Raw genomic sequence first — 25,727 nt, 5'->3', positions numbered from 1 at the left:
AAATTTATAGCCAGTATGATACAGCTGATATCAAGAGTTCTGGCCTGGATTCTAAGTCCCATTCAGTAAAGAAGACTGGTGAAAACTATCTTCATTTACAGGAAAGAAAGGCCACACTTGCTACACCATGGCCTCCTCTGAGAAAGGACCAAATATAATGAGCATTAATGAGTTCTCTCATTCCAAGAGATGTTCAGCTTTTTACAATTCATGCTATTCCAAAAGGATGAAAAGCAATGGTTAGTTGCTAGGATATCAAATGTCTCCATTTACTTTACACAAACAAACATTAGTGATGACTGAAAAATACTACACACTCTCTCTACTCCTCCTCAATAACAATAGGAAAGAATGCCTACCATACTTCCTAAGGTAATATAATAATATCATAATAATGACAATAATGATGATGATAATAATATGATACACTATTGTTTTCCTCTGACTGAATTGGAGAACACATTGCAGTTAATCTCTCTTCAATTTGACCAAGACAGTATACTACCCCTTTGATTTTCCATATTTAAGCACAAAAGCTTAAGACATGTGTTTCACCATGGGATGATTTGTGGATTTAGAGTATCCCCCTTGAAACTCATCTGGCACTCTAAAACAGAAAGTCTAAACCTTCTGGGACACAAAGTTCCAGCTAAAACCACAATAAAGGTACTGATGATGTGAATGCTTAATATTAACGTTCAGGATGAAGATATAATAATAATAATAATAATAATAATAATAATAATAATAATAATAACTTTATTTATACCCTGCTCCATCTCCTGAAGGACTCGGGGCGGCTTACACTGGGATAAGCCCAAAAGAGTATTACATCAATAAAAACAGTAACACAATAAAATCGCAGTATAATAACACATCTTATAAAAATTAAAAGAACTTAAAACATAGACAATAATCCCAATCAGTAGTCAAGCATCATAGGACATGGGCCATTTTAAGGGGAAATAGAAACCTGAAAGTTCATATTCTTCGGTGACTAGGGATGGGAGCAACTAAAGGTAATAAAGTGCATGGAATGGCCAAGGCCTAGGTAAAGCGCATGGACAATTAATTATCAGTTACGAGAAGGCACCTGTGAACATCCACATTTTCAGATTCTTCCGGAAGGAATCCAGGGTGGGAGCTAATCTAATCTCCTTTGGGAGGGAGTCCCAGAGCCTGGAGGCCACCATCGAGAAGGCCCTCTCTCTCGTCCCCACCAACCGCGCTTGAGAAGGAGGTGGGATCGAGAGGAGGGCCTCCCCAGCAGATCTTAGAGCCCGTGTGGCTCCATAGGGGAAGATGGGTTCACGACGAACCAATGTTATCAGTCATATCCAAGGACAAAGTTCAAGGACAGTAAACAGCCCTGTCCACTTGAACTTGTCCATACTGCCCAAGAAGTTGGTAGGATCAGTTGCTGCTATAATTGCAGCTTTAATGCCCTGAACCTGAAACTGCCTACACAAAATCTCCATACATCTGGTATACAAGAGCACCTAGGAGCCACTATTCCAAGTCCAGCAGTATATGTGGCAATTCCATACCAAGATTCATGTTCAAAGAGAGGGAGACAGATAGAGAAGCTCTGATAAAGTTATTTGAGTATATGGTTCGAGTGAGACAGAGAGATTGTTGAGTAGTTACTGTGGAGAAGAAGTGTCACTCTTGTTTCATAATACTTGCCAAGCATGTAAACAGTAGCTAATGACATTTCAGAAGTTTTAAGACAGAAATTCTTCCTGAGTATGTAATTAATTGTGCCTCATGACACAAATGGCTAGATATATTTGAACTGAATTAGTCCAAGAATTAGAGGATCTTGCCCACAAATACAAAGTCACCTTCATCATATCCAGTCAATGTCACCAGTGTGGGATCCTTCAAAAGAAAATCCAGGATATTTCTCAAAACAAAACACAGGTGGTTTTCTGTATACATAAAAATTTCACTGAAAATATGGAAGTAGAGTCGAAATCCGTAATTAATACAGAAAGATGTAGAGGTCCTAATGGCAATAAATGTCTATTTTAGCATACTACTGCCATAGAAAAACATATTCACTTATTAAGACATTGGAAAAGAAAGCAAGATATAGTTATCAAAATATTATAAAAATCCATGACAATCCTCTATTTGGAAAGTTGCGGAGTGTTTGAGCTATATGACTGCAAAAACTACATGATAAGACATTTCTCTAATGTTCTGTGCTTGCCTTTTTCAAAAAAAAATGTCCTGCTGAAGGCAGGGTGCTTCCTTGGTCTGATCCAATAGAGCTATTCTTATGCTAAAGAGCTTTATAGTAATGGGATGTGTTCAACTGTGTCACAAGACTCTTAACACTTGACTTTTTAACACATTACAAAATCACAAACACTAGATTCTACTAAAGTTCAGTGCTGACCACGAAAATGATGACTTGAATCCAAACATCCCATGAGAAAAATATGCCACTTGACAGATGGAAAAGGGAAAAATTGTTTCAACAATTCTTGCTATAGCTCTCCCGCTTCTATCTTCAAAAATCTTCTCTACAAAGTTCAGACACCTTCCCTCAATCATCATGGGATGTTGTAATAGATTTTTATGGGAAAGGTGCAACTGGTGAAACTTCCTAACAGGCGTCTCTGATAGATTAAAGCAAGTCTACGGTCAACAGATTTGATTAAATTTGGGAGGTGCCATGCCTGTGTGGGAAAAACAGATTTCTAAAACACAAGACCAATGAATTTCTCAGAACTACTCTTGATAAGACTTTGAAAGGGGCAGTTTCTCATGAATTTTACAGCCAGCCCAATCTCTAAGCAAGCAAAATAGATGCATGAAAGTTACTGTAATTCCTCTCCATTGTAAAAATAAATTTAGGTAAGATTATATAGGTTGATTCCAGCAGACTCATTTCAACATTGTCAATCATGAGATATTTTCCAGCCATAAGACACAACAGCTCCTGTTTAAGGTATTTAAAGAATTGCGAATAATTTACCTTTTAGCTTCTTCTAAGTGGCATAAATACTCATAAGCAATATTCTGACGTCGCCTTTCATCCATCTCCTCAGCTGAAAGCCGTTCATCATCCACAATAGCTGTAAATATAAAATCACAAGAAATTATATGCAATGAAAAGCAAACATTACAATTATTTTACTCACAAAGAAAGCCATACCGCTACAGAGGGGCAACTATTTATTAATAAATTTAATAGAAGTACTAAATAATGATGTCTTAAAACAAATACGGTACATATTTTAACATGTTCTCATTTAAAAAATAGTCCAAGTACAAAGATAAGTTCCTCAATGCAAACCATATTTCCATTCATTGTATATAGTTGTATTAAAGAGGAGAGTTTCTCGACTAAAGAGTCTTTACTAAAGAGTCAAGAACTAGAGAGAAGGAGAGGATCTGTTTATTTAAGATCTTACAATGAGGAAGGGGGTCAATTGCACTGACAATCTTAGAATGTTTACATCTGTATCCCCACACTACCTATGAACCTAGCACAGGTCAAAACTGAAGGTGAGAAAGAATGAAGGAGGGAGAACCGCCTTTCTATTCTGACAAGGAAGGAGTAATGGGGTAGAAAAACTTCTCGCCTGTACTTTTTATCACTGCTTTTGCACTGTGCCCCATTCCAACACTGCCCCATGTATAAATTGATCTCAGATTTAGGGGTAATTTTTTGCCAAAAAAATCAACTTATACAGTAGTTTTTAATTGTGACCTTCAACAACCTTTTGAAGTTACAAGACATATAAAGTTAACATCCTATAGCAAATGATAAATACTCACGTTGTTTTGAGAAAAGTTTAACTAAAACAAAAGAGTCAATTTTCTTAAAAGTTACGAAGAAGTTTCGATTTTTGCTAGAAACTACTGTGGACCAGCAGCCAACGGCTCACAGACCAATACTGGTTCACTGACCGGCACTATATAGAAGATATCATGAAATACTGGAATTTAAGGGATCACTCCCTGTACTATAGGGGCCGGGCTGTGGCGCAGCTGTTGAGCAGCTGCCTTAAATCACTCTGACCATGAGGTCATGAGTTCGAGGCCAGCCCGTGGCGGGGTGAGCACCCGTCAATTAAAAATAAAAAATAGCCCCTGCTCGTTGCTGACCTAGCAACCCGAAAGATAGTTGCATCTATCAAGTAGGAGATAAGGTACCACTTATAAAGTGGGGAGGCAAGATTAACTAATTTACGACCTGGAAGGAGGAAGTGCCGTCAGTGTGGATGATGAAGCAGCTGCTCCCCCCTGTGGCCAGAATCGAACATCCCCTCAGAAGAAGGTTAACTTGCCTCTGCGTGTGTCTCTCAGTCTCTGTTAGATGTGTTTATGGGCATTGAATGTTTGCCCTATGTGTGTTATAATGTGATATAAATACTGTAAATAAATAAATAAATAAATATAGTAAAGAAAGTCATTATAACAAAACTGCTACTTTTTTACTTGAGAGCACATCTCTCTGGGAATATCTAGATTCTTCAGCATGACCTGACAGTCAACTTCTGATAGAAGTTGGCCGCAGAATTGCACTGGAGGTCCTAGAGAATTCTAGAGAGAATACATTAATAAAATCCGTGAATCAATTCTGAAAATGTTAATTCCGCAAATGTGGTGGGACTGACTGTACATATTCTTATTAGTTTAAGGGTGTGATGGCTTATCAAAAGCTAGTTAATTTTTCACAAAAGAAAGTTATATACACCAACTTTTTTTTGCTTGAATAATATAATTAATTTAAGCCAGATGAACTTTAGAGGAACATTCAGCAAAGTGAGTTTACTTGTTCCTTCAGGTACATCATGTCCTCGATTGGTCTGTGGGGATCATTCAGAACAGCGACAGGTAATTGGGCTAGATCATTCTTCAACCCTTAATTCTATGAGACAGTGTTTCCTTTTGACATGGCTAAAAGGAAAGCAAAAATGACAGATCTCAAATCCCACTGTGAACTAAAAAAATTTTCAAGGCCCACTGACCTTGGAAGAAGGAAAACAGTTCATGTTTGCATCTGCTGACCAAAGCTCTGTTTGTATGTGCCTTTGCCACCTGTTGACTTACGACGACCCTGTAAATTTCACTGGTTTTTCTATGAAAGGAATACTGAAAGGGTTTTTGCCAGCACCTTCATCTAAAGTATAGCTTACAGCAATCTCCCATCCAGAGCTGATCCCATTTAGCTTTCAGACCAGAAAAGATTTGGCGCTATTAGAGTATTTGGGACCTTGCTCAAAGCAAACACTTCATAGTTATTTTTATATAAGCTGGATTTTATCATGATCAGATTTTTTACAAAAGGTATTTAAGAGAAAAGTCAGCCCACTGGATTATTACTATTTCTCCAAGGAAGCCCAGCTTATTTTTAAAGAACTTATGAAAATATAGAATTAGTACTGCAACATATCCCAGTTAACAGCGAAGTTCTTTTTTTATGAAGGCTTATATATCTGCCTAACCCTCATCCCTTTTCCTCCTGTTCCCCTAACTATTGGAAACATTTTAGCAGTATCAGCATTGGGAAGATGCTGAAGGAGAGCTCGAAAAACACAGACTTTTGTTGTCAGGTTGCAGCAACACTGGCAACAGTAAATAATTAAATAAGCAAAACCTCAGCTGGAAAGAATGGGACCCTATTCCAGTTGACCCTACTGTAGTTGTATGTGTCAACCTACAACCAGAAAAGTAAACATAAGCTATTTCAGAACCGTTCACAAAACATGGGTGAACTGAAAAACACACAGAAATTAGAAGAGAGAAGCTATCCCCGGCATTAAAAAAAACTACCCTGTAGAACTGTATGTTTGACGACTATGATGGAAATTATTCCCCAGGATGATTTCCATCTTTCACCATCTGGTAAAAGAAAGGTAATTCCTGGATGCATTTTGGAAGAAGCTTTCAAGTGATCTCTTTCAAGTGTTCTTTAGTAACATTTTTTCAGTTAAAGAAATAATGCCCAGAAATTACTCTTGTGCATTTACATGGAATTACTTACCGTTCCTGTTTGTACATTATATGGCCCCGTTTCAGTTTCTGTCCACTCTTATGGAAATGGGTGCCTATATGAATGGGCTTTTCCATCCAAGATCAAAAAAACCACAGATTTTTCCGGGCTTGGATGGCAAATGCCAGGCCCTTGAAGCAGGGCCTAGTCGAGCGCTTGACCGTAGGCCCTGCAGACAGGGCCTATAAGCATCAAGTGCTCAATGTTCTTAGGCCTGGCTTGCAGCAGGGCCTACAAGCGTTCAGTGCCTGGGAATTGGTTATAGGCCCTGCAAGCCAGGGCCTACAGCCAAGCGCCGAAAATCAGCCAACCAAACAGCTACCGTTACTTTTAAAATTTTGTTTCACTGTTTCTTTTGTTCCCATGGGGTTCTGTCATTTCATGCAATCCGAATGGGTGGAACGGTACAAAACCACAAAAGAAACAAATGAAACAGGATTTGGGCCCTACTCTACCAGGAATACATTAACATCATTCAATATGATATGCTATATTTGTTAAGATACATTTTCAAACAAATGCACTCCTTCTGCTTTGATGTTTGGCATTCCTTAAATTTGAGAAAAGCTTCCAGCAAAAGGGAAGATATAAAATTAGCAAATTTATACATCAAAGCAACTTCCTCTAATTAAATGTAACTGGTATTATTAAGTCAGCACACAATCTACAACAAAGACAAGAAAAGACTCAAAATTTAAAACCGTTTCTCTTACAAATGTGCCCCTGGGTTTCTAGTTTGTTAATTATCATCAAGCATACAAGGTCTGTGCTCCTATATTCATCCTAACTGTACATGAAAACAGTGGTGCTAAAGATCTACGCACTGATTAGCCAGTCAGAGTCTAGTTCCAACAGAGATAATTAAGCTTCAAAAATCGGTACTTCACTGTGAATATACAGACGGGGTAATAAAAATGAGTGGACAAGAATGAGAATATCCAATTAACTGAAATTTCACCTCTCTAACTTAAAAGTCCTGCTGAATCGGATCATCAACAATCCGTATACATGTTGAGAGTATCCTGCCAGTGGCTTCTGGGAAACCCAAATACTGCACATAGCATTTAAAACAAAAGAGGTACCCGCCCAGATATTTTAAACAAGCAAACAAAACAAATTTTATTTTGCTTTATATTTTTACTATAAACCACCTTCAGCTCTCATATATTTGTTTAATATCAATCAATCAATCAAGAAAGAAACTGAAGCATAGTTGAGATATTCCCCCTGAATATAAAAAACCATAGAAACTGTATAATTTTAGCATAATAAAATTGTGACCCTTATATAAAAAATCAAAATTAAGATTTGCTTTTGGGAATATTTTCAAGTCATTAATGTAGAATTCGTGGATACACAGGGCTGACTCACTATCGAAGTTCAGACTATCAAAATTAATTACTTTTCATGGCTCTATCATCTGTGAATTTCTTTATTAAAGATTTCCAATTATAAACTAATTTGAATCAAGTTCTTTCTATACTCTGAATAGAATATTTCTATATTCTCTTTTGTGACTGTTGATTAAGAAGTACACACAACAATACAACTCTGACATTTATGATTGCAGGGGAGAACAACTATATCAATGTTCTGAGCAGTTATCTCAGCCTGAAATAACATGTTTTTTACTCTGGACTATCAGATTATAGATTATACATAGACATGGAGGTTTCATGAGCTTTGTCTCTATAATTTAAGCACATTTTTTATACTACTGCAGGATGGCTTCAGTATGAATTAGAGGGAGAATGAAAACACTACCCATGCTTTTTATAAGACACAGACAGAATGTCCATTAAGTCGGATAGGAAGAGGAAAATGTGAATTTCAGTTCCAAACTCTATTTTCTGGCTCCTCTTCACCACCCCTCTATTACTAAAACCAGTGCTTTGCACATTCCTGGGCCTTTCTCTTGCTAACATGACTGTGTATCCACTTTCCACTCTCAAACAGCTGATTCATGACATGCAAAGATCTGTTATAGATTTGAACAAGGTTCTGGCCCAATATACTTGTCTGAACGTAAATCCTCCTATGAGCCATCAAGAACCCTGATCATCCGGAGAGGCCCTGCTCTCGGTCCCACCTGCCTCGCAAGCGCGGCTGGTGGGAACGAGGGACAGGGCCTTCTCGGCGGTGGCTCTCCGGCTGTGGAACACCCTCCCTAGCAACATCCGACAAGCCTCGATTCTTCTGGGCTTTAGGAAACATTTGAAGACATGGCTGTGTGCCCAAGCATTTCATGAATAAACATCTAATGTCGACATGGTCTGAATTAAGGTTTACGCACAAGGTATGAATGGATTTAATTATATAGATGTTTTTAAGTTTTTATAATGTATTTTTATATTATTATTAATCAATTTGTATGTATTGTTTTGATTTTATAACTGTGTTTTGGGCATTAAATTTTGCCAATCCCTGTAAGCCGCCCCGAGTCCCCTTGGGTGAGAAGGGTGAGGTATAAATGTTGTAAATAAATATATTTCATAAAACTCAGTTTTAAACTTTTCATATCTGCATACTCAGCAGATATCCTTTTGTTCTACAGCTTCCAGTTTACTGAGGGTATGCTCGATTCCAACTACAGGGGGATTAGCTGCTTCATCATCCACTGTGACACCGAGTCCTTGATGGATACTTCTTCATTCCTCATTCCAAACGCTGCTGGATAATTTTTATGGTGTCGTAAATTAGCCTCCTGCATAAGTGGTACCTAAATTTCCTACTTGATAGATGCAACTATCTTTCGGGTTGCTTAGGGCTATTTTTTAATGGTTGGGTGCTCATTCCGACACGGGCTGGCTTCGAACTCATGACCTCTTGGTCATAGTGATTTATTGCAGCTGCCTACTAACCAGCTGCCCCACAGCCCGGCCCTTTAAAAAGAATCAGGTTCAAATGAAACTGAATAATATAACTAGCAAGTGAAGCAAAGCAGAATAGAAACTACTTTCCCCACTAGAATATGACAGTTCTGGCACATGTTCAGGAATGTTATTTCTGATCATAAAGACACTGCCAAGGCACCTGCTTCCTGCAAGTCTCATGTAGAGTTGGTTATCCTCTTTTCCTTCCTTCCTTCCTTCCTTCCTTCCTTCCTTCCTTCCTTCCTTCCTTCCTTCCTAAACCGAGAGCAGGAAGAACTCTCAAGGACAACTAGTTAGAGGCAGAATCTGAATAGACGACTAGCAGCTTTAATGACTCAATCTGCAACTCAGCTCCAAGTCAATGGAAAAACTCTCCTCCCTCACCAAATATTCAATTAGATGGTAGTGTGGGAATCAGTTCAGTTAAAAGAAAAGGAGAAAAGTTATGTGATTACAGCCGCTCGCACAGACACACACACTCACTCACAGTGCTGGTTAGTGGCCCAGAACCTCTTTGAAAGTGGAAAAAATGTGAATATCACACATGTATGATACATACTTCCCACCAACAGCCCCAGCCCATCACTTCCTTGCCCACCTTTCCACTAAAAAGATTCAGCCCTTTCCCAATGATCCACCTCCTTAACTATCCATTACACCCATTTTCTGTGAGACAGGTTTTAAAATCTGGCAGTGGGAGCAGAGTGGGGGAGGATATGGATTACTGGGGAAGGGCTTAAATCTGGTAGTAGTAGGAGAGTTGAGGAGTAGATGTTTGGGAAAGGGAGTTAAAATCAGGCTGAGTCTTCATGGTGATAAAATGGTAATTGGAATATGCAAGCCTTTAGCAGAGGAACAGCCTACTGCTGGTGTGGCACCATGATACAGCAGTACATGGGTCAACAGGATGTACTACAGTTCCATCTAAACTGTTGAATGTGGGTAATACTAATTTTGCTCAAATTAGTCATCCCTGAACCTGTGCCAGTAAACAAACTGTTGGAGCATTTCCTGTAAAGTTGTATCAACAGGTGCAGAAATAGTACCTAAAACATTAGGGGGAAAGACCCTGGTAGTATGCTGTATAGTGTATTCTGCATAACTCCCTTGTTGCAACAGTTCCACGGGCTGTTGATCCATTTCAGGCACAATTTAAAGTGCTGGTGGTGATTTAAAGTGCTGGTGGTGATTTAAAGTGCAGCCTTCTGCAGCTTCGGTGTATGCTATTTGAAGGATCATATCTCCCTTTATGAGCTCATTAGAAGTCTTCTGATGAGTTTTTCTCTCTGTCCCATCACCTTCTCGGGCTCCTTTGATGGGAATAAGGGAGAGGGCCTTCGCAATGGCAGCTCCCAATCTTCGGAACTCTCTTCCTATGATAGGAAGATAGCTCTGTCCTTTCTTTCCTTCTGTTGGCAACTGAAAATGTTCTCGAGCCACCAGGCTTTTAAACTGTTTTTAATGTTTTAACTTTGTAAATGATTTAATTTCTTTTTAATAACCTTTCTCAATGTTTCGTATTGTTTTCAATCCATGTTGTTTTTAAATATGATGTCAGCCACCTCGATTCTCAGTGAGAGGAAGACAAAAGTAAATGATTAAAATAATAATAAGAGAAAGGATAAGCAAGTGCATGAGGGATGGGGCGAAGCTATGACCACTATGTCATGGTGGCGCTTAAAAAATACTCCAATATGAATACTCAAGGATGATCAAATCTCACAGGGGCAAGTCAAGTCAAGTGAAATAATCACTAGACAGAGAAAAATAATCTCCATTCCAACTGTGTATAGAAATTATATTCATGCATACATATTAAGAATTTATGGTTTGTTAGGGTGGTGAAGTGTGTTAAAGCACTGAGCTGCTGAACTTGCAAACCGAAAGGTCCCAGGTTCAAACCCCGGGAGCGGCCGCTGTTAGCTCCAGCTTCTGCCAACCTAGCAGTTCGAAAACATGCCAATGGGAGTAGATCAATAGGTACCGCTCCGGCGGGAAGGTAACAGCACTCCATGTAGTCATGCCAGCCACATGATTTTGGAGGTGTCTACGGACAACGCTGGCTCTTTGGCTTAGAAATGGAGATGAGCACTAACCCCCAGTCAGACATGACTGGACTTAACGTCAGGGAAACCTTTACCTTTACCTTATACAAAACTCAAGGCCATATTATGCCATACTGAATGACTTCCATAAAGTCCTCTTGTTGTTGCTGTGTGCCTTCAAGTAGGTGACTTTAAGGTGAACTTCTCACAGAGTTTTCTTGGCATGATTTATTTAGATGGGGTTTGTGCCTGCCTTCCTCTGAGACTAAGGGAATGTGACTTGTCCAAGATCACCTGTTGGGTTTTTAAGACCAACTGAAAATTTGAATCCTGGTCTCCAACACTCAATTCACTATACCATTCTGGCTCCTAAAAACCTCTTAGTCAGACTAACTATCTCAGACTCATTGTAGCTATAAATGAACTAATCATAAGAAGCCACCAGAAGCCGCTATGGAAGTTAAGGGTGTGTCACAGATTAATCAAAAACTGCTACTGAAGATTGCTTAACTTAATTATATCATCAGGCCGCATTCTATCATCCATCACAGTTTAACAGATTTTCTTGAAGTTGTCAAAGAAAATGAATGTCTAATTGAGAAATGTAAATCCTTTCAAGAATTTGCGGATGTGAAATCAGCTCTGTTCCTCCTTCGAGTCTTCACCCTGTTCCACCTTCTTTAACTAAACTTGTTCTTCCACAGCTTCCTGATGACCATAAGCATATATCAAGTTGATTCATATCCTCATGTCCATAACCTCATTTCAGTATTGTCTTTCCCACCCTCCACACTTCAGAAATCCAGCAGTGTGTCTTTTAAAAAAAGGCTAAACAAAATACCAAGATTTCAGTTTAACAACTACATACGTAATGAAATGTGCTATGCATTTTTCTGTAGTAATAACAGTATTGGGGTAGAAGTACTTGTTTTACTTCATGCATCTGTACACTACTCTTCAAAGCAATTGGATTCCTGGGCAGATAACAAAAAAATAAACAATTCAAACAATGCAAAACAAAATGCAGATTCAGCAATTGTTATTAATTCCACATGCAGAATCTGGGTTCTCTGTTTACATATTTGTAGTGTTTTCAATGAGAATTAACAACTTCTGCCAAAAAGCACGAGGTTGAAAAATGTATCATGCAAATCATTGGAGAAAACTGCTCATTTTTGCAAATCCATGATAGGACAGTTGGAATAAAGACATTTCTCACTTGTAAAGGTTTAAGAAACTCTGTCCCTTGTGCTCCACCTCTACAAAGATGGGAAAAGAAAAGTGAAGTATTTGTTGCTTCAGAACAGTTAGAACACTTTTTTTTCGTGTCAGGAGCAACTGGAGTTGCTTCTGGAGTGAGAAAATTGGCCGTCTGCAAGGACGTTGCCCAGGGGACGCCCGGATGTTTTGATGTTTTACCATCCTTGTGGGAGGCTTCTCTCCCTGCATGGAGCTGGAGCTGAAAGAGGGAGCTCATCCACACTCTCCCCGGGTGGGATTCGAACCTGGCAGCTTTCAGGTCAGCAACCCAACCTTCAAGTCACGAGGCTTTTATCCCCTAGGCCACTGGAGGCTCCAGTTAGAACACTGAAATACCTTTGAACTATTATTACTCCTAACAACATGATGGTTGTACTTATCTGCAGTACAAACATAAACCCGAAATGGCTTGTGGCCAAGGTATCTGAAATACAATCTTCCTCCATATGAACTTGCCCATAATTTGACTGTGTTCCTTCTTGTTGCCCTTCTTGTTGTCCTTGAGATGTTGATGGGTAGATGAGCCCAAGATCTTTCTATAGCATCACCTCAATTTTAAAGTTCCTTCCAGAAGACATTGGGTTGGATCCAATTTTTAGATGAGTTGTTGTATAATTCCATCAGATATTTGGTTTTCAAGATTAGTTTTAAAAATGATTTTAATCTCCTTTTAAAGGGTGATTGGATTTTTAAATATTTAATTGTACATCACTGTAGCCAGAAAAAATTTTTATCTATCTATGTGTGCACACATATTTGTACAGTATGATGCAGCAGCTAAAAAGCCAATGGGATGTTGAGCTGCATCAAAAGGAGTATAGAGTTTAGATCGAGGGAAGTCATGGTGTCCCTCTATTCTGCTTTGGTTAGACCTCACCTGGAATACTGTGTCCAGTTCTGGGCACCACAATTTAAAAAGGTATCAACAAGCTGGAAAGTGCCCAGAGGAGGGCAACTAGAATGATCAAAGGTCTGGAGAGCATGTACTGTGGTCACCCGTCAGCAGTAAACACAGTGCCCCCCCTCAAGGCAAGTGCAGAGAGTGAAGGGGAAAGAGGGGAGCATACCATTCTGGCCAAAAAGGGAGGGGGGAAGTGAAAAATAGATATTGGCCAACCGGTTTGTGGGGGGGGAGGGTTGAGTGAAGGACATACCTTGGATGTGTTGGTGTATTGTGGCCAAATTTGGTGTGATTTGGTCCAGTGGTTTTGTTGTTAACTCGGTCCTAATTATGTACATTACATTTTTATATAGATAGATGTAAAAGGAAGGCATAAGGAAGAGGGAGCAGGCTTGTTTTCTGCTGCCCTTGAAACTAGGATTCAGAGCAATGGGTTCAAATTATAGGAAAAGAGATTCCACCTGAACATTAGGAAGAACTTCTTAACCATACAAGCTGTTCAACAGTGGAACTCTCGGCCTCAGAGTATGGTGGAAGCTCCTTCCTTGGATGCTTTTAAACAGAGGCTGGATGGCCATCTGTTAGGGACAATTTGATTGTGCTTTAACTGCATGGCAGGGGTTGGACTAGATGGCCCATGTGGTCTCTTCCAACTCTATTATTTTATGATTCTATGTTCAGTGAAACCTTATTCATATTCACTCAAAAGGAAATGCCACTAATTTCAGTGGAAGTTACTCCCACACAAGTGTTGATAGAATTGCTGCCTCTGTATCTCTTTCATACTCTGTTTCATATTATGAATGTAAGTTGCATATTGTAACAAAATATTGTTGTGAAAAGTACTCTATATTTGAGGGGTTTCAGTTTGTTGTGCATTGGTGTACATGATTAGCTTCGCAACCCCAAGAAAAACCCAAAGATACATTACTCTGTTTCATCTTGCTAAAAGGGCACTAATGATATTCAATAATGAGCCTACTACCAATTCCTTTATCTTGAAAATATCTTAAGATAATACTACCCCAGACCTTCATGCTCCATGTTACTGTTAGATAGGTTTCTATTTTCAGTGCAATTATAGAACTGTTAAAAGCACTGTGAGCAATTAAGGAGAGTGCTTACAAATACCAAGTATAAATTACCCAAAGAATGGTCTCCTACGAATTTCAAGCCCTTCCTTTCCCTTTGCTCCCCCCAAAGAAATGAAACATTTCAGCTTGTTTTCACTGTTAACACAAATATGTCAGTATGTACTACCATCTTACCAAATCTTATCAGTGCCTTTTAAAACCTACTTTAGAATTTAGGAAGAACTCTGTCTCTTTGAAGAAGCAGATTACAGAGGCAGGCAACCAGAGCACAGAAACATGAGCATTCCTGCATTGCTATGGTAACTAGAATGCATAGTAGACATGTGGACAAAACATGGAATCAAGCTTTTCGAGCAACAGGATCTTTATAACACTGTGTTATCACGGAGTATTCAAAACAATACTGTAGCAAACCCACAATTTGCTCACCCTCATTATCTAGGCACCATGCAGAGGGGATGGAGAAAGGGCAAACAGAAAGAACACACTAAATGTGCCTGGTGAAGCAAGAAAACAAAAAAGATTGAGTTTTCTAAAATAAACTGGTTGCCAAGAGATACGTTTTACTGGGCTAAACTTACCAACACATCTACACATTACGTATGATGGAAAAATTAATGAATGACTTGGTAACTGATCAAACAGTCCACAGATGATAACTTGTACACCCTACTTGGGTGGGGAAGAAATATGCAACCAATAACAGTACATACAAATTCTTGACCAAATGATATATGCATTGCATGCATTTATTACAAGTATATCAAAGCAGTGCCAAGCAATCATATAGCCCAGTGGTTCTCAACCGTTTTCAGCAGCAGAACCTTATTTGAAGCAAGAATTTTTCGTGGAGCCCCAGGAAATGTTTATATATTTATTATATACTGTATTATATATAATGTACATATCAGACATGAGCAAAATTTTGGATGAGGGAGCCGCATTGTGTTTTAAAATATTACAGAAGGGGCCGGGTGTGATGACTCATGGGCCATGTAGTCCCGTTCCTAGCGCTGTTGTGACAGATGAAGAGGAAAACTTAGGTTTCCCACCGTTTCAGCCAGAATTGGAGCTTTCACAGCCAGAGATGGAGCCCCTGCACCTGCAGGAGATTTGCCTCCCAGAAGTTTCCCAACAAGCCCTGAGCCGAAATCTCCCCCTTTTTCTCGCCGTGATTATTGTCAACAACAGAGAGGAGCTCAACAGGCTAATCGCAGAAGCCCGAGAATCGCGGCCAAACAAATGGTTGATTAAACCTGCTTCCCATGGGAATCTTTAGGGAGTCATGCATCTGGACTCAGAGAATGGCTTTCGGTTCTGGTTCCCCAGAGAATTGTTCTCTGGCGGGAAAACGAGACCCTACTTAGGTGTTTTGCCCTCGTAGGAATCTTGCGGAGTCAATTCGTCAACTACGGGAGTAGGTTGTGTGTGGACTACGCTCCCGTTTCCAGCCTTGCTTTGCTTCCCAGGACCTTGTTTTGCTTCACGGACCCAGCCTTGCCTTCCGGACCTCGCCACGAATTTACCACGGATCCTGTTTTTGCTCCTTGTTCTTTGTTGCCTTGAATTAAGCCTTGTATCCAAGAATCAAGTTATTTCCTTGCCTTGCCTAAGTTTCATGGACTAAAGGACCTTGTCATCTCCCCTCACTTTGCTTAGCAAAGTGAGTGTTTCGGTTACTGGATTACAACTTTGGACCTTAATATTTCATATTGGACATTGCTTTTTTGGACTAATTTTGACCTTTCCTGAAAGGTCTACTTCTGAACTATTTCCTACACTTGCTTTTATTAACTTTATATACCTCAATAAAGATATTAGATAGATTCTGGCCTCTGTGTATGGTTATTGGTGCTCTGCAGCCTGGGTCGTGACAGTTTGACTCCGCCACCCTAGGCACCAATTAACCTAGACCAGAATGTCTACCGGAGCCGGACCGGGTGACCAACCACTCAGCTACACCATCGCCAAGGATGAAGTGGACAGGATCCGTGATATGCTCCATGCGCAGGAGGGAGAAATACGGGGCTTGAAGGAACGTGGAGCCCGTCTCCCTGCCCTGGCGTTGCCCACCAAGTTTTCTGGAGAGGCTTCCAAGGTTCATGTTTTCCGTCGCCAATGCCAGGCATACCTAGAGGCCCGAAATGCCGAGTTTCCCCAAGAAGACATCAAGGTGGCATGGATTTATAGTCTCCTAGATGGGCCAGCGGCCAATTGGGCGACGGCACTGTTCGATCAAGCCTCCCCGCACCTAAGTTCCGCGCTAAACTTCTTGGATCACCTTAAGGCGACTTGGGGGATCGAGGACAATTTAGAGGCGGCCGGCCACAAACTCCGGCGCCTTTCCCAAGGGGACAGGCCCTTGTCCCAGTACATAGCCGAGTTCCGAGTGCTGGCCCAAAACACCGGCTGGAATGACATAGCCCTCAGAGGACAGTTTCGGGAGGGTCTTAACATCGAGATGTTGGAGGAAATCTCCAAGGTGGACCCTCCAAATTCTCTTGAAAGACTCATTGAACAATGTTTACGAGCTGAAGTCATGCTTGCCAACAGGAAGCAGTGGATCCGAGGCCAGAGTGGAAGAGCCGGAGCAAAACCTCCCGCTCCCGCCGGCTTCCAGCCGCGTCCAGTGTGGAGACCCCCGCCACCAGCCCCATACCCCAGAGGAAGCGAGGAGGTGCCGATGCAGTTGGGTAATGTGCGTCCCAGATTGGATGTAGCCGAGAAGGCGCGCCGCCAACATTTAAACCTCTGTTGGTACTGCGGAAACGGGGGCCACTTTGCCAGAGAGTGTCCAGCCAAAGGAAAACCCGCCGCTCGTCTGACGGCGGCGTCCTCCGTGGAGACGAAGACGTCAGAGGCGACTGGGGCAAAGCCGGCGGGGGAAGCCAGCGACCGGGCGTAGAGAGGCTCGCCAACCCGGTCAAAAGCCCCACTCAAGAGCCGCCAACCAGGGTCCTTTTTCTCCTAGTGGTCACCTTGTGGTCAGCGAAAAAAGGACCCGTCATGATCCATGCCATGATAGACTCAGGAGCCACAAACAATTTCATTGATAGAGAGTATGCCGACTCTCTGGGATTACAATATCACGATTTCAAGAACGCCCGGGTGGTGCAAGCCATAGACGGCCGCCCCCTCAAGACAGGTCCAGTAAGCCAATGGTCGGAACCCACCAGAATGTGGATAAGGGAACACATGGAAGAGATTTCCTTCTTTGTTACCGAGGTTCCTCACTTCCCTGTGATTTTGGGGATCCCATGGCTGACACTCCACGACCCTAGCATCTCTTGGACCAACAGAGAACTGCAGTTTGCTTCTAAATATTGCCAAAACCATTGTCTTGTAGCCAAGGTCTGTCACGCCACAGACGCTGAATCCATCATCACCTTGCCCAAGAAATACTCAGACTTTTGGGATGTTTTCAATGAAAAAGAAGCCGAGAGACTACCCCCGCATAGGCCTTATGACTGTGCCATTGACTTGGTGGAGGGGGCCCCGATCCCGCGAGGACACCTCTACTCCTTGACTGAACCAGAGCAAGAAGCTCTCAGGGAGTTTTTAGAGACAAACCTCCGCAAGGGGTTCATTAGACCCTCTCAATCCCCAGCCGCTTCCCCAGTGATGTTTGTGAAAAAGAAGTCAGGGGACCTACGCCTGGTGGTGGACTATAGGGCATTGAACAATATCACTAAGCGGAACCGCTATCCCCTGCCTTTGATCTCGGACCTATTAGACCGGCTTCGAGGGGCCAAGGTTTACACCAAGCTGGATCTTCGAGGGGCTTATAATCTAGTTCGCATCAGGGAGGGGGACGAGTGGAAAACCGCCTTCCAGACTAAATTCGGATTATTCGAGTCCCTGGTCATGAATTTCGGTTTATGTGGAGCTCCCGCAACGTTCCAGCATTTTGTCAATGATATCTTCCAGGATTATCTAGATCGGTTCTTGATCATCTACTTGGACGATTTTTTGGTGTTTTCTAGATCACAAACAGAACATGAGAACCATGTCAGAATGGTGTTACAACGTTTGCGGGATCATGGACTTTATGCCAAGCTGGAAAAATGCGCTTTTGATCTACAAGAGGTAGATTTCCTGGGATACCGTGTCTCGCCACTAGGGCTCTCCATGGACCCGGCAAAGGTTTCAGCAGTATTGGAATGGCGGGCGCCAACCAACAAGAAAGAGGTGCAGTGTTTCTTGGGGTTCGCGAACTATTACTGCAAGTTCATTCCAGACTTTGCCCGCTGGTCTGATCCAATCACCAGCTGCATCCGTGGAAAGCAGCCTTTCCGCTGGACGGAACAAGCAGAGAAAGGGTTCCAGCAACTAAAGAAATTATTCACGTCCCAGCCAATCCTTCAGCACCCACATCCTAAAACCCCTTTTGTTGTGCAGGCTGACGCCTCCGATGTGGCAATTGGGGCTGTACTCTTGCAACCAGTGGGAGATCATCTTCACCCTTGTGCTTTTTACTCCCGTCAACTAACAGCCCCAGAGAGGAATTACACTATTTGGGAAAAAGAACTTTTGGCCATAAAGGCAGCCTTTGAAACTTGGAGACATTGGTTAGAAGGGGCCAAATTTCCCATTGAGGTCCATACTGACCATCGGAATCTAGAACATCTAAGAACTGCCCGCAAGTTAAATCAGAGGCAACAGCGCTGGGCTTTATTCTTTGAGCGTTTTGACTTCCAGATCCACTATGTAACCCCAGCTCAGACCAAGCAAGCAGATGCTCTATCACGGAAACCAGAATATGCTGCAGGGCGCAGAGAGACCTTTGAATCCCAATTGCTGCAGCCCGAGAACTTTGCCACGCTCACAGTGGGAAACTGTGATGACTCATGGGCCATGTAGTCCCGTTCCTAGTGCTGTTGTGAATGATGAAGAGGAAAACTTGGGTTTTCCACCATTTCAGCCAGAAAAGGAACTATCCCAGCCAGAAATTGAGCCTTTGCACCTGCAGGAGGCTTGTCTTCCAGAAATCTGCCAAACAAGCCCTGAGTCGAGTTCTCCCCCTTTTTCGCGCCGTAATTATTATCTCCAGCAAAAAGGAGTGCAACAAGCTAATCGCAGGAGTTTGAGAATTGCAGCAAAGCATTCAGATGATTAAGCCTGCTGCCATGAGAAATTTTAGGGAGTCATACATCTGGACACAGAGATTGACTTTCGTTTCTGATTCCCCAGAGAAGTGTTCTCTGGTGGGAAAACGAGGCCTATTTAGGTTCCTTGCTCCCGAAGGAATCTTGCGGAGTAAATTCGTCAGCTACCGGAGCAGCGTGTGTGGACAGCTACTCCTGCTCCCAAGCCTTTGTTCCTGTTCCAAGCCTTCGTTCTCAGCCTTGTTTTCTCCCCGGATCTTGCCTTGTTTCCCGGACCTCGCCAAGTAATTACCACGGATCTTGTTCTTGCTCCTCGTTTCCTTGTTGCCTTGAATCAAGCTTTGTGTGCCAAGAATCAAGTTATTTCCTAGCCTTGCTCAAGTTCATGGACTAAAGGACCTTGTCATCTCCCCTCACTTGCTTGGCAAGTGAGTGTTTCGGTTATTGGATTACAACTTTGGACCTTAATATTTCATATTGGACATTGCTTTTTTGGACTAATTTTGACCTTTCCTGAAAGGTCTACTTCTGGACTATTTCCTATACTTGTTTTTATTAACATTATATATTTCCTTAATAAAGATATTAGATAGAATCTGGCCTCTGTGTATGGTTATTGGTGCTCTGCAGCCTGGGTCGTGACAGTTTGACTCCGCCACCCTAAGCACCAATTAACTTAGGCCAGAATGTCTACCGGAGCCGGACCGGGGGCCCAACCACTCAGTTACACCATCGACAAGGATGAAGTGGACCGCATCCGTGATAAGCTCAATGCGCAGGAGGGAGAAATAAGGGGATTGAAGGAACGCGGAATCCGTCTCCCGGCCCTGGCGCTGCCAACCAAGTTTACTGGAGAAGCTTCTAAGGTTCATGTTTTCCGTCGCCAATGCCAGGCTTATCTAGAGGCCCGTAATGCCGAGTTTCCCCAAGAAGACATCAAGGTGGCGTGGATCTACAGTCTCCTAGACGGGCCAGCGGCCAACTGGGCGACGGCACTGTTCGACCAAGACTCCCCACATCTAAGATCAGCGCAACAATTCTTGGATCACATTAAGGCGACTTGGGGGATTGAGGACAATTTGGAGGCAGCCGGCCACAAACTCCGGCGCCTCTCCCAAGGGGACAGACCCATGTCCCAGTACATAGCCGAGTTCCGAGTGTTGGCCCATAACACCGGATGGAACGATATAGCCCTCAGAGGACAATTTCGGGAGGGTCTCAACATCGAGATGCTGGAGGAAATCTCCAAGGTGGATCCTCCACACTCTCTTGAAGCACTCATTGATCAATGTTTACGAGCTGAAGTCATGATTGCCAACAGAAGACAATGGATCCGAGGCCAGAGCGGTAGGACCGGAGCGAGACCTCCCGCTCCCACCGGCGTCCAGCCGCGCCCAGTGTGGAGACCCCCGCCACCAGCCCCATACCCCAGAGGAAGCGAGGAGGTGCCGATGCAGTTGGGCAATGTGCGTCCCAGATTAGATGCCGCCGAGAAGGCCCGTCGCCAACGCCTAAATCTCTGCTGGTACTGCGGAAACGGGGGCCACTTTGCCAGAGAGTTTCCAGCCAAAGGGAAGCCCGCCGCTCGTCTGGCGGCGGCGTCCTCCGCGGAGACGAAGACGTCTGAGGCGGCTGGCGCACAGCCGGCGGGGGAAGCCAGCGACCGGGCGTAGAGAGGCTCGCCAACCCGGTCAAAAAACCCACTCAAGAGCCGCCAACCGGGGCCCTATTTCTTCTAGTGGTCACCTTGTGGTCAGTAAAAAAAGGACCCGTCATGGTCCATGCCATGATAGACTCAGGAGCCACAAACAACTTCATTGACAGAGAGTATGCCGACTCTCTGGGATTACAATATCACGACTTCAAGAACGCCCGGGTGGTGCAAGCCATCGATGGCCGCCCCCTCAAGACAGGTCCAGTAAGCCAGTGGTCGGAACCCACCAGAATGTGGATAAGGGAACACATGGAAGAGATTTCCTTCTTTGTTACCGAGGTTCCCCACTTCCCTGTGATTTTGGGAATTCCATGGCTGACACTCCACGACCCAAGCATCTCCTGGTCCAACAGAGAACTGCAGTTTGCTTCAAAATATTGCCAAAACCATTGCCTTGTAGCCAAGGTCTGCCATGCCACAGACGCTGAACCCATCATCACCTTGCCCAAGAAGTACTCAGAATATTGGGATGTATTCAATGAAAAAGAAGCCGAGAGACTACCCCCACATAGACCTTATGACTGTGCCATTGACTTGGTGGAGGGGGCCCCGATTCCGCGAGGACACCTCTACTCCCTGACTGAACCAGAGCAAGAAGCTCTCAGGGAGTTCTTAGAGACAAACCTCCGCAAGGGGTTTATCAGACCCTCTCAATCCCCAGCCGCTTCCCCAGTGATGTTTGTGAAAAAGAAGTCAGGGGACCTACGCTTGGTGGTGGACTATAGAGCATTGAACGATATCACTAAACGAAACCGGTATCCCCTGCCTTTGATCTCAGACCTCTTAGACCGGCTTCGAGGGGCTAAAGTTTACACCAAACTGGATCTTCGAGGAGCTTATAATCTAGTTCGCATCAGGGAAGGGGACGAGTGGAAGACTGCCTTCCAGACAAAATTCGGTTTATTCGAAACCCTGGTTATGAATTTCGGTTTATGTGGAGCTCCCGCAACGTTCCAGCATTTTGTCAACGATATCTTTCAGGATTATCTAGATCGGTTACTGATTATCTACCTGGACGATTTTTTGGTGTTTTCTAGATCACAATCAGAACATGAGAATCACGTCAGAATGGTGTTACAACGATTGCGGGACCACGGACTTTATGCCAAGTTGGAAAAATGCGCTTTTGATCTGCAAGAGGTAGATTTCCTGGGATATCGTGTCTCGCCACTAGGGCTCACCATGGACCCGGCAAAGGTCACAGCAGTATTGGAATGGCGGGCGCCAACCAACAAGAAAGAGGTGCAACGATTCTTGGGGTTCGCGAACTACTACCGCAAGTTCATTCCAGACTTTGCCCGCTGGTCTGACCCAATCACCAGCTGCATCCGTGGGAAACAGCCTTTCCGCTGGACAGATCAAGCAGAGAAAGGGTTCCAGCAACTAAAGAAATTATTCACGTCCCAGCCAATCCTTCAGCATCCAGACCCTGAAACCCCTTTCGTCATGCAGGCGGACGCCTCCGATGTGGCGATTGGAGCTGTACTCCTACAACCAGTGGGAGATCATCTCCATCCTTGTGCCTTTTATTCCCGTCAATTGACCGCACCAGAGAGAAATTACACCATTTGGGAAAAGGAACTTTTGGCCATAAAGGCAGCCTTTGAAACTTGGAGACATTGGTTAGAAGGGGCCAAATTTCCCATTGAAGTACATACTGATCATTGGAATCTAGAGCATCTAAGAACTGCCCGCAAGCTAAATCAGAGGCAACAACGCTGGGCTTTATTCTTTGAACGTTTTAACTTCCAAATTCATTATGTAACCCCAGCCCAGACCAAGCAAGCAGATGCCCTGTCACGGAAACCGGAATACGCTGCAGGGCGCAAGGAGACCTTTGAGTCCCAGCTGCTACAACCCGAGAACTTTGCCACGCTCACAGTGGGAAACACCAAATCCACTCCCATTGAATCAACTCCCTCTACTCCAGGGCCCCTTTGTGCTCAGGAAATCAGGGCTAGTCAGCAAGCAGATGCTTGGGCACAAGACCAACTTCGCCAAGGGCTACGTTTTCCCTTTTCGCTCAAGGATGGGCTACTTTGCTATAGAAATCATGTTTACATCCCCCCAGGACCGGGCAGGGAAAAAGCACTTCGTCTGTGTCATGACTGCAAGCCAGCAGGGCATTTCGGACTATTCAAAACCATGCATTTGATCCTAAGAGACTTCTGGTGGCCCAAGATCCGCAAGGATGTGGAGAAATATGTCAACACCTGCCCAGTATGCCAGCGCTCCAAGACAAGAAGGGAAAGACCCTCAGGGCTTCTACATCCCCTCCCTACCCCATCCCACCCATGGGAAATAATCTCTGCGGATTTTATCACTGATCTACCACCTTCCTGTGGATTCACCACGATCCTAGTGGTGGTGGACCTTTTTACCAAGTTAGCCCATTTCATTCCCTGTGATGGCCTTCCCACGGCCAAAGAGACTGCAGATCTATTCCTTCAACATGTTTTCAGATTACATGGATTGCCCAAGAGTTTGGTCACAGACCGTGGGTCCCAATTCACCTCTCGTTTCTGGAAAGCACTACAAAAACTATTGGGCATAGACTCTCGTTTATCTTCGGCTCACCATCCCCAAACGGATGGGCAAACTGAGCGCACCAATGCCACTTTGGAACAATACCTTCGCTGTTATGTGAACTACCAGCAGGACAATTGGGTTTCCCTGTTACCGCTGTCAGAGTTTGCCTACAACAATGGGGTCCAGGCTTCAACTAAAGAAACCCCGTTCTTTGCAAACTACGGCTTCCATCCACGTTTCTTTCCTCCTGTCATTGAAACCTCAGAAGTTCCCGCAGCAGAGGACTGGCTGCAGGAACTCACAGCGGTGCAACAACTTTTGCTCCAGCAACTGGACCAAGCCAAGGAGGACTATAAACGCCACGCTGACAAACATCGCCAGCCGGGCCCCGAAATCAAGGTAGGAGACCGGGTTCTTCTGTCCACTCGCTTTTTGCCCTCCCATCGCCCTTGCCGGAAATTAGATGCCCGTTTCATTGGGCCCTACCCAGTGGTGGCTCAACTTAACCCCGTGACTTTCAAACTCCAACTTCCGCGCTCTATGCGCATTCATCCAGTGTTTCATCGTTCTCTGCTCCTTCCGGCGGAAGGTGTGCGCCCTGATGCAGACCGGCCGGCCCCCCCTCCTGTTTTGGTGGATGGGGAGGTTCAGGACATTTTGGATTCTCGCTTTCACCGCCGCCGTCTACAATATCTCATTGACTGGGTGGGTTTTGGCCCCGAGGAACGTTCTTGGGAAGACGCTTCCACAGTCCATGCCCCCGATTTAACCCGCCGCTTCCATCAGACCTATCCCGCCAAGCCGCGGCCTCGCGCCTCGGGGAGAGAGCCCTATTTTGAGAGGGGGCTTGAGGAGGGGGATAGTGTGATGACTCATGGGCCATGTAGTCCCGTTCCTAGTGCTGTTGTGAATGATGAAGAGGAAAACTTGGGTTTTCCACCATTTCAGCCAGAAAAGGAACTATCCCAGCCAGAAATTGAGCCTTTGCACCTGCAGGAGGCTTGTCTTCCAGAAATCTGCCAAACAAGCCCTGAGTCGAGTTCTCCCCCTTTTTCGCGCCGTAATTATTATCTCCAGCAAAAAGGAGTGCAACAAGCTAATCGCAGGAGTTTGAGAATTGCAGCAAAGCATTCAGATGATTAAGCCTGCTGCCATGAGAAATTTTAGGGAGTCATACATCTGGACACAGAGATTGACTTTCGTTTCTGATTCCCCAGAGAAGTGTTCTCTGGTGGGAAAACGAGGCCTATTTAGGTTCCTTGCTCCCGAAGGAATCTTGCGGAGTCAATTCGTCAGCTACCGGAGCAGCGTGTGTGGACAGCTACTCCTGCTTTCAAGCCTTTGTTCCTGTTCCAAGCCTTCGTTCTCAGCCTTGTTTTCTCCCCGGATCTTGCCTTGTTTCCCGGACCTCGCCAAGTAATTACCACGGATCTTGTTCTTGCTCCTCGTTTCCTTGTTGCCTTGAATCAAGCTTTGTGTGCCAAGAATCAAGTTATTTCCTAGCCTTGCTCAAGTTCATGGACTAAAGGACCTTGTCATCTCCCCTCACTTGCTTGGCAAGTGAGTGTTTCGGTTATTGGATTACAACTTTGGACCTTAATATTTCATATTGGACATTGCTTTTTTGGACTAATTTTGACCTTTCCTGAAAGGTCTACTTCTGGACTATTTCCTATACTTGTTTTTATTAACATTATATATTTCCTTAATAAAGATATTAGATAGAATCTGGCCTCTGTGTATGGTTATTGGTGCTCTGCAGCCTGGGTCGTGACAGAAACACTAAATCCACTCCAATTGAATCTACTTCCTCTTCTCCAGGGCCCCTTTGTGCTCAGGAAATCAGGGCCAGTCAACAGGCGGATGCCTGGGCTCAAGATCAACTTCGCCAAGGACTACATTTTCCCTTCTCGCTTAAGGATGGGCTACTTTGCTATAGAAACCACGTCTACATCCCTCCAGGACCGGGCAGAGAAAAGGCACTTCGTCTGTGTCATGACTGCAAGCCAGCAGGGCATTTCGGACTATTTAAAACCATGCATTTGATCCTAAGAGATTTCTGGTGGCCCAAGATCCGCAAGGATGTGGAAAAATATGTCAATACCTGCCCGGTATGCCAGCGTTCCAAGACAAGAAGGGAGAAGCCCTCAGGGCTACTGCATCCCCTTCCTACTCCATCCCGTCCATGGGAGA

General features: G+C 43.8%; 1 protein-coding gene across 3 annotated transcripts in view; it reads right to left on the bottom strand.

Moving 5' to 3' along the window:
- iqgap2 (IQ motif containing GTPase activating protein 2) overlaps positions 1–25,727 on the bottom strand; it is a 182,587-nt gene that overhangs the window by 118,283 nt on the left and 38,577 nt on the right. For 2 of the 3 annotated variants that reach the window (XM_062972342.1, XM_062972345.1), the window contains exon 2: positions 2,987–3,086. In XM_062972342.1, the coding sequence (XP_062828412.1) occupies positions 2,987–3,086 (100 nt within the window). Of the gene's footprint in view, positions 1–2,986; positions 3,087–14,390; positions 14,410–25,727 lie in introns of those variants that run through there. The other variant, XM_062972344.1, reaches the window with a different exon arrangement.

This window comes from Anolis carolinensis, chromosome 2 (genome assembly GCF_035594765.1).
Source record: "Anolis carolinensis isolate JA03-04 chromosome 2, rAnoCar3.1.pri, whole genome shotgun sequence".
Classification (NCBI taxonomy): domain Eukaryota; kingdom Metazoa; phylum Chordata; class Lepidosauria; order Squamata; family Dactyloidae; genus Anolis; species Anolis carolinensis.
The sequence above is the reverse complement of the archived record's forward strand: the minus strand, read 5'-3'. Positions and strand labels throughout refer to the sequence as shown.